At 35.5% G+C, this 17,925-nt stretch overlaps 1 protein-coding gene across 1 annotated transcript; it reads right to left on the bottom strand.

Moving 5' to 3' along the window:
• Positions 1 to 2,608: 2,608 nt before the first annotated feature.
• LOC120015506 lies at positions 2,609 to 8,455 on the bottom strand. The gene is given in 12 exon segments (XM_038867966.1): positions 2,609 to 3,038; positions 3,939 to 4,147; positions 4,984 to 5,024; positions 5,026 to 5,087; positions 6,142 to 6,279; positions 6,375 to 6,482; positions 6,605 to 6,678; positions 6,798 to 6,893; positions 6,980 to 7,055; positions 7,152 to 7,247; positions 8,091 to 8,174; positions 8,297 to 8,455. Coding segments are annotated over 12 exon segments (1,122 nt in total). The 5' UTR covers positions 8,366 to 8,455; the 3' UTR covers positions 2,609 to 2,969.
• Between the last annotated feature and the right edge of the window lie 9,470 nt (positions 8,456 to 17,925).

Genomic DNA, 17,925 nt, shown 5'->3' with positions numbered 1-17,925 from the left:
GGGTTTCTTTAACAGCCATTGGATCTATCTTGAGGTTGAGATCTAAAATTGTAGAATACAATCTCCCTCACCAGATTTAGATTCAATCCAAAAACCAGTCACGATTCACCCTAAAACGACTCCCTCGCCTTCACTGGAAGGCACGGCAGTGTGATGAATGGTAATATTTTAGGTTCAATTGTGTAACACCAATCGCGATTCACCTTGGGTGACTTCCTCGCCTTCATTGAAAGCCAAACACTAGTCGTGACTAACTCACCAATTCTCCGCCTCTTACCCAACAAGTAGTTGCACCAGTCACCTTTTGTTTGATAAATCTAGTAATTTTTGTTTGATAAGTTCTCTACAATTGTTCTCTATTTTACAATACATGAACAGTTGTTCCCTACCTCTAGAGACCCACAATTCATTTCTATAAATATAGAATAATATTTTTTATTACTCTATTATCTCTCCTCACTCCTCACTTTTTTGCTCTCCTCTCTCTCTCCTAACCTTTTTTATAAAAAATTTGGAAAAAGTATACTTGTATTTTGATTGGTTTTATGAATCTAACGGTATATTTTTTTTTCGAAACAAAAATCAAATTCAATATGAAAAGTGCATAATAATTCTGAATCGTTAGATATAAAACAAAAGACATTTCATATATTTTTTATGTTGCATTTGATGTTTGGTCCAAACAAAAATACATCGTTGGAGTTTGTAAAATCGATCAAAATGCAAATATATTTTTTCTAAATTTTAAAAAAAAAATTTAAACCCTAAAAGCAAACTCTGAAAGTTAAAAGACTTTATTTTAGGATCTCATAGGAGTATGTGTGTATATATATATATATATATATATATATATATAGTTGTTGGCCTCTTCAGCGTCTGGGCATAGATCAATCGTTTCTAGCCCTCTGTGATAGAAGTGATGGATGTAAATATAGGTTCGAGCGTGTCAGGACTTATTGACATCCAAATTATTGATATGAGATTTGCACCAATTAGACTCTTGATACTAGACAAGCTATGTGCAATTTTGAGAACACAAAATTACTGGTCCAAGTGTGCATTTTTGAAAAATGACTTAAAATTTACTAAGTGTCACATGAAAAAAGTAGAATATAGAAGACAAACACTGGAATGAAAGTTCTTTTATTGAATTGATGAAAATAATAAATCACTGAATACAAGAAGTTTTCATTGAGAATAACTAAAACAAACATAATAGCCATGGAGGCTTGAATGAAAATAAAATTGGGCTAAAATAGTTGACCGAATTCATGCTAAAAGGAGATAAAGTTGTAGATGCGGAGTTTGTGTTTGATGTGGGGTATCTTCGAATTCTGCTTCTGCTTCTGCTTCTTATAAAGCTTCTGACATTGTGATGGTGGTTAACTTCTCTTATTTTCTAGGCATGATCTTGACACAACATGAAGTGCTAGATCATGGAGCCCAGTGCCTACTGATTTGCTACTTAGGTTACTTGTCTAGATTCCCCTGTAATCTCTGTATCTTCAAAATGGATGAATCAATGGTGATGAATTCATATCATGGGCTTTATCCAAGGAGGTCGTTGAGGCACAAAATACATGAATCTCACCGCACTCTCTTGGAATGATGTGAGGTTGGCGGTTGTCATTTCTGTTCATCGTTAGTGGATGGTCATGGAAAGGTGGCTTGTTTGTCAAAGTGCAGAAGATGGTCAATTTTAGTCCTCATTTGATGCGCAGTAGCTAAAAACATATTTGAGAGGAATTAGTAACATATAAGCATAAAACTCCTAAATCTTTTGGCTTGTTACGATCATACCTAGCTAAAATCTCGCTCATTTGTTAACCAAACCACTTTTTGTAGAAGAAAATGGTTTCAATGATAAATCCCTAGATTTTAGCTCTATTGCACAATACATGTTCAAACACCCTGATTTTCAGCAACATAATCTTGGATTTCAGACCAAACAAGATCATAATCCCTGTAAAATGAAGAAACAGTCACCATAAAAATCTCATAGGATTGCCCAAGTGTTGCTTGCCGATTTGTTGAGACTTGAGAGTATACAATGTTGGGCCCCATACTATCATGTGTCACAATATGACTAGCAGTCATATTTAGTACAAACAATAGTATACTTTGTAGTTGGAATGTTTTTTCGAATAAATTTACACGACATTGAAATAGAAATTAAATGAAAAAATAAAAATGAAAGGACTGGCAAAAAAATATACGCAATCCAAAAGTCAGCATCTTCAAGCTACGAATCAAAAGTTGGATTTCAGAAATTTTTGCAAGCATTTTGTGAATCTAATTTTGATGGTTAACAATGAAGACAATAAGCGTGCTCTTAGCTCCACATAAGAGTGAATATTGTCTATCTAACTAGCAAGATTCGTAAAGTTGGCAGATCTTGCTGATTGGACAGCAAATGGGATTCCATTCAGATTGAAGGAGATGCAATCAAGTATTAGTATCCTATTGCTGGAGTTGTCGATAGCAGAATAGAGGAGGTTATAGCTAAGATGGATGTTTCATCTTAATTTTCAGAAAATGAAATTATGCATAATGGAACTACAACCATTTGCTCAAAGCATTTTACCCTTATTCACAATGAAAAAAGATGTTGAATGAAAAACTTTTGACTACAAATCAAGGCAGAATCACCATAACCAACAAGTACAAAATATAAGATGACCACCTTCACAACTTAATATATATTACATAATAATCATCGTTCATCCATTGCCAGGAAGGAATCACTTAATAGGGCAGTGAAACCGGGTGATGGCTTCTTCAATTATTGCTTGTTCTGGTTTACAAACCCAGATTGTCCTGTAGCAACTACCCAAAAAGACAACATCTGATTTGCTAGAGTAACCTAATAGAAACCAAAAAAAGGGGCATCAAAAACACGCAGACACTAGAATACAGGAGGCCAGGGTGTCCCTTTTGAAACATTCAAGAATCAGTATGCAGTTTTCAGCTTAATCTAGCTTGACATTAGAATACAGGAGTGTGTCCCTTGTGAGTGGCATATTGAGGAGGAAGTGAATCTGCATCCAAAAAGAAGAAAACCAATATATGGTATTTGTGTCACCACATTGCTCAATATTCAAGTATTTGACGTAATCTAATGAAAGTATACTGGAAAACCATATATGGAAATTCTAGTCCCATCATCTCATGGGCTCATCATATGAGAGGACAACCATAATGAAGACGACAAAATCTAAAAGTCCTGAGAACATATTAACAAACATAAATTTGGACTATATATATATATTGAGAAAGCAATTCAAATATCGAGTTTGCTCCCTATGTACCAAGAAAAATCCTCTTTCAAAAAGATGTCCCAACAAAACTCTTGATGAAATCACCGAAGTGAGAACATCTCGAGCAGAAATTCAAATTTTAATTGCCACCTTCAGATTTGTATATTAATTTATTACGGATATGATAAATATACCGTCTAAATTCTTCTCCCTATTAATTTCATATGGAAAGTCACCTGACCTAAAAAGACAACCTTAAAAATAGGTGATGTTTTCCTCAACTTTTCCCTCTAACATGAAAAGAGTCCATTTTGTGATATAAATATCAAACGACTGAGGAAATTTTTATAGCAATTTTAGTAAGAGAATCTTTTAAAATTATACATATACTTTATTCGACAGTAACAGCTCAACTTGGGGCATAAAATGTTTTGCATGATAAGACTTTCTAGCAAGTAAATCAGGATTAAAATATTTGACGCTGCATAGCATGAGGGTTAGATACATTGAGCTAAGAAACTGATACGAACTCATTTTCTCATCACGTAATATCTAACTATGCATCCAACTCATAAATGAACAAGGAATATAGGAAGTAACCAGTGGAAGTAAACCACAGCTAATTATCAATGCTTTCTACAAAGTAAATTGAACAAAACAGACATCACTGTAAAAACTTACCCCTAAAAGAGTTGCAATGATAAGAATAATTCCTGTCAACCAAGCGAGGGTCTGTCTGACCAACACCACTTCTGCAATGGTAGAATTAGTAGACTCCTTACTTTCCACCAACCAGCGTGCCGATGGCCGGGAAGTAAACATCACATTCAGCATTGTTTCTGATTCTAAAGGCGGTGTCCCACTAAGCAATACAACTCCCACAATTTCGCCTACCCAATGCCAATTATAAATTAATACAGCAAAATAAATAAAGTACAACTAAATAAAACATAAAACTACATACAGATGATAACCTTGTGTCAAAAGGTTGCTTTAGAAATACGAGTCACCATGAATTGGCTCTTCACGTCTAAATTAATTAGATATTATATTGGAGAAATCCATGTTATTAAATCCCTCAAAGTTATTAGCAAGCAAACTATAAAACCTAAGTTAAATTCAAAAGCTGACCACACCATATAGATTTCTTTCCCTATCAATACGCGACTAGAAAAGTGTTGCAGCCATAGTTGCGATATCGTGTATCATAGCATGTATCGATTTTCTTAATTTTTAATACACATGTAATAATCTAGAATCTTCCAAATGAAGACAGACAGAAGACCATGCACCGGCACTTTGCTTTCTCGGCAATTATTTCTCTCTCTTCTTCTTTAGAGACTTATGGGCATCTATTCCCAGATCAATTAACTCTCCTCTCTTTGGTTTTTATCAAAAGGCTCTTTCCTTGTTCTCTCTCATTCGAGATTGAGACTCTCTTCGAATATTATGTTAATTATTAGTTGATTTAAGTCGGTTAAGTAATATAATTATCAATTTTGGGTTTTTTATTAAGTGGATTTGTTTACAACTTATAGATGCATGATATCATGCAATTCAGAATTGGCTACGATAAAAAAGGACCATAAAAAACTTGTATCTTATGACTTTCATCTCCTTCACGATACAGGTGTTATATGCGAACTCTCTTTACGTTACATATCAGGTACCTTATGATATTGACAACTATGGTTGCAGCTTAAAATTAAATGGTAAAGTAACTGACCTTTGTAAGCTGATTGCAGCGAATCAAAAACTTTGGACACTAACAAATAATAGCTCCAGTGCCCGCTGTGCAACACCTTCAGAATCATCATTCTCTTGCAATGCCTGCAAAACACATTTGTAAATGAATATGCAGTTAGATAGATGGAAACAGTAAGAAGAACAGTGCAAACATCAGGATAGCACATCACTTGTCCATATAACCTACACAGTCGGTATGCACAAACAAACAGAATCATGGAAAGATATAAAATCTAGCGCATTTAATGTCAACAAATACGAAACTATGGATCACTTAATCAAACGAAAAGAAAACATTCATAAACATTTTAGTCACTTAGCAAACAGTAAAACAAAAATTAGGATTACAGGTGGAAGAAGCTCCTCTCAAAATTGGGATAAATCTATCACGTGGGTTCCACTTATCATCCACAACCAAGAAAAAAAGAAAGATAGATAGACAGATAGAGGCAAGAAAGAGGCATGCTCTTGAGCTCTTCATTGTTTAAATGTTTGATCTGGCTCGGTGAGAACAACTCTGGACCTGTTGATTCTACTCTTCTTCAAATCAGTGTTCAAACATCAACAAATTTTCTTTTTTGTATTTCCCATTTCTACACTAGTCGGGTTTTCCTCAGTATCTATGACTTTAACCCCTATGGGGCGCATTCGTTATGAGACGCATTTCCTAGGTGCGTGCGTTTGTGTTGTGTTGAATTTGGAGTGTCAATTTGTAACTGGGAGTATTACTGATTTGTGGGTTGTGTTTATGTGCCTTTTGTATCTCTTCTGTGAGTAATGGTCATTCTTGAAAAAGACAAAAACAAAAGGAAAGGGTTAGTTGTATCATATATAAATCTTGGCAGGGTTAGTTGTATCACGCTATTATACATTTACTGTCAGCCATATGAATAGATGACCATATAACATAAGACCCATGGATGCTTAATACTGGAGAACTATAAACATCGCAAATAAACAGATCTATTTTGCATCTTTCTTGCAGAGAAGTAGAAATATACACTCATACAGCACCAAGTAATTCCATTTTATTAAATATAGACCAAAATAAAACATATCAGTTTACGACTTAACATAGGACCATCACAAGTTTGAAACATCAAAGAAAGAACGGGAGGGGGTAAAAGCATGATATCACCTTGATCCCATTAAAAGTACCCATCAGCAGCTCAGCAGGCTTCTGCATGCTTTGGGACAAATCTTCATGCATCTCTATTGCCGTTCTGGCATTGTGGAACAATGCCAGTAAAGATTCTGTAAATTCCCTGTCAGGTTTCTGCAAACAATCGACATACCGTTTTTCTAAGAAAAGAAAAGTTCAAGCCTAAGATATTATTTGCATGAAGTAACATATTAATTAATAGGAAGAACCTTTGACATATAAAGATTCACACTAGCACCATTTGCCATAGGAATTGTGAGATGTCCATTTAAGGGTTCTGAGACATCATTAGAGTAAGATCCACCCAACCAAGATGCCTAAACAAGTAGAAAAATCCAAAGTCACATGTCAACCAGATGCTCAATGAAGTTAAAGAAATGAACATAGGATAACGTATGTCATAAAGAAGATAACATTAGCCATGAGTTTGATGACTGACAAAATCAATTATTTCATTGTCTGTGAAATCTACAGGTCTGTCATCCAAAGAAACCACAGAGACATCATCTTCATCTGCAATTCATAAATAACAAAGACCATCAAAATTCAAGACCAAATACAACAAACATAACCTAAATCATGTCCATACGATTTAACTAGCCAATCAATCATGACTGTAGAAGATCAATTACCTGGAAGTTGAATGTTAGCTTTATCGGAACTCGGAATGATCTTGCCACTTAAAGCATTGCTTAAAGGAATATTAGTCAGGCCAACACGTCTGATATCTGCTCAAAAAATAAAAAAGGAGTTATGAAGTGTAAAAGAGTTTCATAGAGCATAGGAAAACAAAGGTCAGAACAAAGGTCAGAACCACCAATCCCAGCAACTTCCAGCAAAAATACAGCACGAGGCCTATCAAATGGATTAGGCATGAGAACGTCATTCAACTGCCAAGAAGAGAGGCAGCAACACATGTATTAGACAAACTGCCTATGAGCAAAGACTCAAAGAAAAAGAAACAGTACTTAAACCATTTCAATAACCTTAGATGAACCAGAAGCTGAAATCGTAGGGGGTGGTGCAAAACCAAGCAAGACTAACACAGCAGCACCAACTTCTTGAAGAAACAGTGATTGAGACTGAAAAGAAAACCACCATAAGAACTGTGAGAGAGAAAAAAATCACGTGACACGCAAAAAAATAAACAAGCCACCCACAAAGTAAATATGTTTCCCCAAGAATACAACCCAGAGATAGTTCACAACTGACTGTGTAAACAAAGTGTTTCTATGACTCGACTAAGTTCGGCCACCTTCAACGAAAATAACACACAGAATAAGACGAACTACTTTTAGAAGTGAGTGTCCATCAAATGAGTCAGTACATACAGGGGAAAAAAAAAGAATCAGAGAATATATGTGGCCCCATAGAAACTGGAATCCTAAGTTCTTGACATTTGTTCTTTGAGATACTTGTGAACATGAGTTGTTTCTGGAGCAACGCAAGTATCACATAAATGGATTTGGGGACAAGATGATAAACAGACATGATATCGTGAAATTGGTGCCTGGAAAGATCCTTTACATGGAAAGGTTCAGATATTCATGGCTCCATTTTTGCAATATTTAACAATAACCGCTAACTTTCCCTGTTTCAGTTCCTCTTAGCTGATAATTTCAATGAGCAATGTTGAATTGCACCACAAAATACTAGACTCACAAGAGTCTGATCTCAAACGAATCTATGCTGATAAAGTCAATTATGCCTCAAAATTGAATCTAAAAAAAGTATTTGATCAAGGCGAGATATTCAAATCCCTAACCTATAAAACCAACAGTGCTGATCATCCGCAATTAAATAGAAACCGACAAGATGCAAACCAATACTACCGGATCCAAGCTACGGAATTTCGCAGAAACATATAAAAAAATACTCGAAAGAAAAATTAGAAGGAAAAGGGGGGCCATGAAAAGAAAGATTACCTCGGCAACATCATTAGTCGATGGCGTGCGAAGATATTGACGATTTTGGCTATCGATGAAAAGAACCGAACCAGAACTTCCGCCCTATGTCAGAGATCGTTTCAATCAGTCGTGACAATCATCGGATTCAGATCGACACCCCAAAACACATGGATACATCTATCCACATGAAAGTAAAGTAGTTCAGAGAGAGAAAGAGAGCGCACCCGTGCTAATTTAAAGAGCAAACAAGAGACGATGAACAGAGATACGACGCTGCAAATACGAAGTTCCATTGTCGAGACTAGACAGATGTGTGATTCAACAAGGACAAGCAGCCGAAAGAGTATTATCTCCCAAAGTTGTTAAAACGCAGCGCATAAGATGACCCAAACGGCGCCGGATTAAACCTGGCTTTGCAGAATTTATGGACGGCCCAAATCAAGTAACCCAAAAGGCCAAAACCAAGAGGATCCTGTTTTGATAAGACTAGGGATGACAATTCCTATCCCACCCATCTTAGCCCGATGGTCCCGCCTCGAATAGCATAGGTTTTCGTGATCCGACTTTGGAACGGGATGGGGACGGGGCATATGGGTTGGATGGGGCCGAATCTACTTTCTACCCTACCCGCAACTCGCCCAGCAAGTGACTCGTCTGGATCAATAATATTGTTAAATTTATATATAAATATATCTAAGTTTAATATATTTCTTTTATAATCTAGAGCCATATTTATATGTAAAAACATATATCAACTTGATGGTAGTATTAAAATCTAAGTCAATTTAAGTAAAACCAACGAGCGGTGGTTCAGTTGGCAATTGACTAGGTTAGGCATATGTGTATCCAAGGTTCGATTTCAATGAGAAACAAATTTCTCAATGGTATTTAAAAAAAGTCAATTTGAGTAAAAACACTTTTTTTAATTTCAACATATAATTGACTTTATGTTGTTAAAACACTAAACCTTAATTCAAATTAATAATCACCCTTAACTTATTTGAATGTTTATTGCATTATTTCGAATTTTACAAGTTGATTTGGTAAATTAATATTGATGTTGATTATCATAGGATTGGGTAATGATTAGTTCGGGTAAATGCCAGGATTGATCGGGGATGGGGTGTTAAAGGCTCAATGCGCTTGGCGAAATGGGGATGGAACATGCAAATAGAGGTAGGTGGGCAGGGGAACAGGGCGACCATGATCCGCACCCCATCTGCCCCATTGACATCCCTAAACAAGAGTTTCTCTTTGGAAAATTTAGGGGCGGACATGTGTATCAAAGGTAATTTTAGTTAGTAACTTAAAAAATAATATTTATGAATCGGTGGTCATTATTATTTAGTGACCTTTATCATACACATACGTGTAATACTTATCCAAACATGTACATTTAATTATATGAATTTGTATATTTGGTTAAAACACACACACATATATATGAGAATTCTCATATGCGCACCAACTTTAAGCACTCAAAATCTAATGGTTGTCATAAAGCAAAAGAAAAGTGGAGACCACACATTTACTATGGGACCAGCTGTATCTATGATTGAAAAAAAAGTGTGTAAAGTTGGTGCGCAATTGATGTGTATGTGAGAAGTCCTTTATATTATATATATATATATATATATATATATAGTGATGATCACATACGCACGACCGTAACCAAGTTACGGATGTGCGTTTTTGTGTCTTGGTGTGGGGGCTAGACTAGTGAACCTCACAGAAGATACAAATATCGATGCCGTGACTCAGTTAAAACACCGGATGCTCGTAATGCCGATGTTTGTAGGTGAACATTTTGTTGGGTTTTAAATATGAAAATCTCCGTCGCTTGTGTATTAGAATTGTCCTTGGAAAAGAGGGATATCCAGTTAATGTGGATCATCGTATTCATAGGCATGGTAAAATGGAATAGTACAGTTGCTCTTCTGCTCTTCCGATCATTAAATTAGTTGAAGTTGATGAAACTGCTCCAGTGACGATTGAGCATTTCTCCTTTGATTTAGGAAAAGAAGTTCAGGAATCTGGTGGTTGTAACTAACACCATGAGGCGATTATTCGAAACATTGAAGATTCTAGTGTTAGTAACTGGCATCTTGAGGTGGGTGTTCCTATTGATACTTTACCTATTGTGAGGAGTAACTCTCCTATGAGTGAGATGGCTACTGGTCTCTCATCCTCTATTGTTTACTATAGTAAATAAGGGTTGAAAACATCGAGCTTGCACTATTATTTTGCCAACCACTCGTGATGTGCAGCAGATCATACTGTTGTGACTAAGGGTTGGAAATATCGTTGGATCAAGCTAGTAAACGAGGTGCAACATATCATAATTTGGTTCATAATGTTTGTATCCAAAATGACTTAAGTCACATTCTTTAGGTGGTATCCCTGCTCAAGATACTAAGACGGTGGCTGATCTTCACCCCCACTCGGCTGAATGAGTCTATTTGTGTGGAATTGTCGAGAGCTTGGAATCACAAGACAATTTGTGAATTGCACCAATTGGTGTTACGAAAATCGCCTGCTATTTATTTTCTAATGGAAATCAAACTACGTCATAACTCCATTGATTCTGCAAAGTATAAATTACAATTTCATTGTGATCTTTCATAAACATTGTTACGTATAGAATTTCAAAAACCGCTTATTAATATAAATTTATATATCATTTTATTTTTTATTTTTTCATAGACAACAATTGTAATATATATGTGTTCTCAGAAAACATTTATTAAATTATGATTTATTTTGGTAGACTTTTCAAAGAATTTATCTGGATTTTAAATTTCAAATATGTGATAAAAAATTTTATAATGATAAAGATAATCATAAAGATTGTTATGTTTAGAATTTCAAAAAAAAATTCTAATAATAATTATCATATTATGAATTGTTTTGTATATTTCATATTAAATAGTGTTTGGATCCGTGTTATGCACGGATAATAATTTTTTTTTTACAATTGATCATAGAAGAGCTAACCCAAAATTAGTTTGAAAAAAATGGATGCATAATTATATTTGTTATAGAATATTGATTTAGAAATACATATTAAGTTATGGGGTATATAGTTTTCCTGAACATCTTACATAAAATTTTATGAAAAAAAAAAGAAAAAACATACACAAATAGTGTTGTTAATATATATTAATATTTGCAAATATAAATAAACGTATAAACTTTTATGGGGGAGGTGTTGAGAAGGAATGACATAAACTGGGTAAACCAAATTCAAATAATATATTTTTGGAATGCCATATTCAAGTTTATAGTAAAAAAAATTCCATATAACTAAAAATAAAGAACTTAACAAAGATTTAGAAGGAAAAAAATATGTATAATAAGTCAAACATGCTTAAGTCAACATGTACTCCGTGCGGTTACTCTTATATTGTTTCATGTAAAATATCATATAATTTTACTTTTTTTAAAAGGTAGAACACATGAATCTAAATCAATAACACATCAATTTATTGGCCTTGTCATATGTAGTACATTCGGATAAATATGTAGCATATCAAAGAATTCGGCTTATAGAATGTGTATTTCCTAGCCTTTTGTTAAGAACCCCAAATACAATGCCAATTTAAAATTTGATAAACACTTATTCAAAAAGTTGCAATCAAAGCAAAAATAAAAATTTATTCATATTAATAAAACCAATGCCAAAAAAAAAAGCGAGAAGAAAGATGAAATCAATTAGCATACCCAGGTTTCATCCATTCCTAGTATGCCAATGTAAAAAAAGGCATGATCGACCTATCCTCATTCCAAAGTCATTAGTTGAGTAGTAGTTGTTAAATACAAATATAAGTTGATCACAAATTGGAGAAAAAAAAGAGAGAAAAGGCTAAGTCGTAGGAACAAATGAAACTTAACGAAGTTTATAATACTTAAGACAATATAATAATTTAAAATCCATAAAAGAAAAATTATGATCGTGATTTGTCTTTTTTAATATATTACCATAAACTAAACAAACATTCAGCAAATATAATAACAAAGATTTTAAATAACTTATATATAACTGTAAAAAAACATATATTGAACAAAAGTTTTGTAGAGACACTACAGACATTAACTTTAAATTTCTTGTAAGAATTTATTGAAGTGGATAATAATATAAATTTGACAAGAGTATGTCATACCTATGTCAATTCTTAAACTCTTCTTTCAATACTAAATCACTTGTAGTATTATGTAATCGTTCAGCTCATTTATACTCTTTACCCTAGAGACTGCAACATATAGTGGCCACTACTAAAAACCGACCTTGACAAATACAAACTAATATGAGAAAGTAATTGCCCTTTGCTTTTGTTTATTTTCATTGAAAACAAATAGTTAATGTATATTGTCTTTGTTGAAATTTAAATAATAATTGAGAATCTGATTGACGTCTGATCATTTGAGGAATAAATATCTTGTGACCCATATTGCTCTCTGAAATAACCTTACTTTCTATTACGTGTTTTCCCAATTCTATTACTATCACAATATGATTCTACTGCATAAACTAAAATTTGATAAATAATTCTAAGCAGCATGCCTGGAACACCAATATTCAATTTTAATTCGTGGTTTGAAAGATCAGAAGATGTAAATTTAGGTGTTTGCCTGCACTTCGTATGACATTCAATGAATTGTGTGGTTTAAATTAATTGATTTTGTAGTTCGTACCAAAGATTGTTTCAATATGATTATATAATTTGTCACACCCCTCTCTTCTAAGATATACCGAAGTGTACCTATATCCATAAGAACGTGACCGGCAGGGGACCCCATCTTTCAAAAACACCCCTAACTAAATTGTTCCAATTAACTTCAAAAATTCATAACAAATCCAATCTAAATCCGATTTAAGTAATTCTTGCACCAAAAATTTTCTTTTAAAATCCTCTATGTATGAAAAATAGTTTCATACTTTTCCGTAATTAATTTTTATTCTCTCCAAATCCCGATTCACGATCACCGAGGTTCACTCCACCTCGATGAACGTGTCAAAATATCATAAACAGTGTATAATCAAGTCAGGATATTACATCCTCCCCCCATTAAGAAAATAATTTCGTCCCCGAAATTAAAATCATACCTAAGTAGTGAATAACTCTGGAAATCTAGCTCGTATGTGAGACTCCAACTCCCAGGTCGCCTCCTCAGCACCATAGTGCTGCCATATCACCTTGACTAAGGGTATGGTTTTCGATCGTAGCGCCTCTCCTGTCTATCCGTAATCCTGATAGGACGTGTCTCAAAAGTAGCGTCCTCACCAATCTCCAAGGTAGACCAATCTAATCTATGAGATGGGTCCCTACGGTATCTCCGTAACATAGATACATGAAACACACCATGTACCCCTGACAACTGTGGGGGTAAAACTAATCGATAAGCTACTGTCCCCACTCTCTCCAAAATCTCAAATGGTCCTATAAACCTCGGAGCTAATTTCCCTGCTCTCCCAAATCTCTGTACCCCTCGCTTCGGACTAACCCTCAGAAACACGTGATCCCCCACCTGAAACTCTAGAGGTCTACGTCTCCTATCCGCATAACTCTTTTGATGTGACTGAGCTGTCAGAAGTCGTCGTCGGATCACTGTCACCACCTCAGTAGTCTGCTGCACCATCTCAGGACCCAATAATGGTCTGTCTCTAACCTCTGACCAACATAACGGTGATCTACAAGGTCTCCCATATAATGCCTCATATGGTGCCATCTGTATACTGCTCTGGTAGCTATTATTGTACACAAACTCCACCAAAGGAATATGAGTCTCCCAATCTCCTCGGAAGTCTACCACACAAGTACGAAGCATATCCTCCAGAATCTGAATGGTACGCTCACTCTGCCCATGAGTCTGAGGATGAAAAGCTGTACCGAAGTTCAGTTTCCTCCCCAAAACATCCTGAAAACTGCCCCAAAACAGTGAAGTAAATCTGGGATCCCAATCAGATACAATACTCAACAGTACCCCATGCAATCGGACTATCTCCCGTACATATAATCTCGTCAACGACTCAATCGAATCTGTCTGAAGCATAGGCATAAAATGAGCTGTCTTTGTCAACCGATCAACAACAACCCAAACCGCATCATGCCTTTGTGGAGTCATAGGTAAACCCATTACAAAATCCATAGTAAGATGCTCCCATTTCCACTCAGGTAATGGAAGCGGTTGTAACAATCTTGCGGGTCGTCGATGCTCTGCCTTTACCTGCTGACAGGTAAGACATCGAGTCACGGTCTGTGCCACATCTCTCTTCATGCCACTCCACCAATACTGTTTCTGTAAATCTCGATACATTTTGGTAGCACCAGGATGCATCGCAAACTGTGAATGGTGTGCCTCCCGAAGTATCTCCTCCCGTAACTCAGTATCCTCTGGGACAACTGTAGTACCCGATTTTCGTCCGGCTAAAATAATACAAAAATGAGAAAAAACACAAAAATGCAAAAAAACACATTTGTTGTACCTATAAGCCCATAAATATTCTCTTTCTTGGATTCTTAAGCCCACAAATACTCATATCTTAGCCCAATTCATACCAACCTATGTTCAACATTTGTTGGCCCATTTCATGAAGAGCTAATTTGCTTGTGTCCACTACCATCTTGACCAATGTCTTGATTATCATTTGAAAGCCCACCACATGATTTTTCAAACCCATTACTATTTCCACCTATACATATATATACACATATATGTATATCTCTCTTGACATCATTCCATGCATCACCATCATTTTAGTGCAAATTGATGTGCAACTCCACTTAAATTCAATGGTGGTGACTCCATTTACATTCAATGGTGGTGAATCCATCATTTTAGTGCAAATTCAATGGTGGTGACTCCATTTACATTCAATGGTGGTGAATCCACTTACTTAGTGCAAATTGGTTATTCAATGGTGGTGACTCCACTTAGGTTGCCATGGTTGGTCATTCAATGGATGGGTAGCTCCTAATTTCCTATAAATAGAGAGCTAAGGGAGAGAGCTAAGGGAGAGAGCTAAAGGAGGAGAGCAAGATAGAGAGCTAGGGGAGAGAGCTAAGGGGAGAGAGCAAAAATAGAGAGCTAGGGGGGGAGAAAAAGAAAAAGAGAGAAAGAAAAGGGGAGAAACTTCTTGCTATCAAGTTCATCAATCATCAAGCTTTCCTGTTATTTTTTTTGCTACAACAATCTTCTCCAATGCGAGCCTCTACAATCAAGGACTTCAAACTGCAGGATTTTCAAGACCCTAATCTGTCCGAGATTAGCAGACTACTTTAAACTTTGAATTTTGCTCTGAAATTTTGATATAGTGTTTATTGAGGTGTTGTGACATTGTATATAAAATTTCGTTGCATTTCGACCTCATTTGATAGGTGAAATCAGAGTTGAAAAATCTGTGCGCAATGTGTGGTTTGAAAATCTGTTTTGTGCAAATCTTGATTCTTTGATATGTTGTCATTTCAATTAAGGAAATCATAAGTTGATTTCACTTATCTGGATTATGGACCATATTTGATTTCATTTATGAATTTGCCATGAGTTGGCAATAATGGATTAAATTGGCAAATGACATTTTTTCCAAATAATCATTTATACCATAAGTTGGTGTTCAAAATTAAACCTACCAAAAGTTGGTAGGGTATTTTATCATTTACATCATAAGTTGGTATTGAAAATTAAACCTACCAAAAGTTGGTAGTACATATAATCATTTATACCATAAGTTGGTATTTAAAATCAAACTTACCAAAAGTTGGTAGGGCATTTTGTTCAATAAACCATAAGTTGGTATTTAAATTTAAACCTACCAAAGTTGGCAGTGTATTCCCAAATAAAAACTATCATAAGTTGATAGTAATATTCCAAACCTTTTTTCAAACACTATCATAAGTTGATAAGTGTTATTTCAAACCCTTTTTCCAAAACTATCATGAGTTGATAGTATTTTTCATACCAACCTTTTTCTCAAAATAATTATATCTTGCAAAGAGCAAGTTTCCATAAGATAGCCATTACATTAATCCGGGTAACCGTTTTCAAACGGGAGTTGTGGGGTGCCTAACACCTTCCCCACACTCAATCGATCCCTGTACCCTTTTCTCTGGTTCGCAGGTTTTTTACGGTGTCCAATTGCACCTTAAATCAATTGGTGGCGACTCTAAACATTTTTCATCCTTTCAACGTCGGCCCGCGTCGTGACCCCGGTTGCGACAACTGGCGACTCTGCTGGGGACACCAGGTTTTTTAAACCTAAGAGGGTCAAGCCCATATGATTAAACTGATTGGCTACGGTTACTTCTTTTTGTATGATTAATTGTTTGTTTCCTTTATATGGCAGATATGTTGATTTATTTTGTTGTGGTAAAGTATTTGTCATCTCATACATTTACACTCACTGTAGCCTACCAGCTGGGCTCTACCTTTAGTATTAGAGAGGGTTGACCACTATTCTCGTGAGATTCCGTCTCCGCATGGGTAGTGGAAGATATCCTCACCGGATCGACTTCCCTTAAAAGTTAAGGGAGGAGCTTTTGTCCCAATAGTTGGGATTTTAAAAGCAACATGATCTGGGACCTCGCGGAATAGTTAGAAAAACTTACCCAAGCACTTTATAAAGCCCTAGATCCATGTCCGAAACCTCCAGAAATTTAGGTTACCCCGTGTAATGGCATATGCTATTTTTGTGCGATTTATTCATTTGTCGTTGATGTTTTGTTTTACACATTTTTAATTGTAATTTCCATTATTGGTTTCTTCTCTCATGCATTCACGTAGGCACAGTCATTGCATTTTGTCAAATTAAATAAGTTCATAGTCATGCATGAGAAACAAAAAAGAAAGAAAAAAGAAAAAATTCACTCATATCATCGCCATCCTTATTACACAAGATTACAGTTGTGAATTGCTAAAACAATGAAAAATGAGCAACAAAAATACTGGGGCAGTTTTTGAGGAAATTGACTCTTAATTTTCTTGTTGATCGAGTTGGAATGGATCATTCTTTGTCTGATTCTGAGGAGGTTCATGTTTTGGCTATCGATGACAACCTTGCTGATAGAACGGTCATTGAAAGGTTGCTCAAGATTACTTCCTGTAAAGTGACTGCGGTGGATAGTGGAATAAATAGTACTTCAGTTTCTGGGATTACACGAGGAGAATAATTGTTCTGTTAGGTTTGATAGTTTGAAGATGGATTTGATTATCACCGACTACTGTATTCCTGGAATGACAAGATACAAGTTGCTGAAGAAAATCAAGAGATCGTCTGCCTTGAGAGAGATTCCAGTGGTAATCATGTCATCTGAGAACGTAGTGACTCGATCAATAGATGCTTGAGAGAAGGAGCAAAGGATTTTATTGTAAAGCCAGTGAAGTTGTCAGATGTGAAGCGCTTGAAAGGTTACATGACCAGAGATGGAAACCAAGAGAGACGCATCAACAAACAAAAGAAAGCTTCCGGGGACTTGTGATCTATGTTCATCATCACCGTCACCGTCATCCTCCACTCTTAGCTCTCCGCCCCCATCGCTGTCAGTTTCTCCTTCACTACCACCATCACCATTAGAATCATGTTCTCCACCACCGTTGGAATCTCTTATCAGACAGCTTAGAAGGTCCTGCTGGGATTAAATCCTGATCGTCTGTTATGTACCCTGCCTCACTGTGTAAATATTCATAATTTCTTGGGGAGTGTGAAAGTTTTTTTTATTATTATTATTCTGTTTTATTTTTATTTAAGTTGAAAAAAAAGCAAAAAAAGAGAAAGAAAAAAGTTTGTCCTCAAACGGGAAATGAACAGTTGAGTGTGACAGTTTTGTTTTTTATTATTATCTAGTTGAAAAAAAAAGAA

This window comes from Tripterygium wilfordii, chromosome 14 (genome assembly GCF_013401445.1).
Source record: "Tripterygium wilfordii isolate XIE 37 chromosome 14, ASM1340144v1, whole genome shotgun sequence".
In the NCBI taxonomy this organism is placed as follows: Eukaryota; Viridiplantae; Streptophyta; class Magnoliopsida; order Celastrales; family Celastraceae; genus Tripterygium; species Tripterygium wilfordii.
Note: the sequence above shows the minus strand (reverse complement) of the source record. Positions and strands in the feature narration are given on the sequence as shown.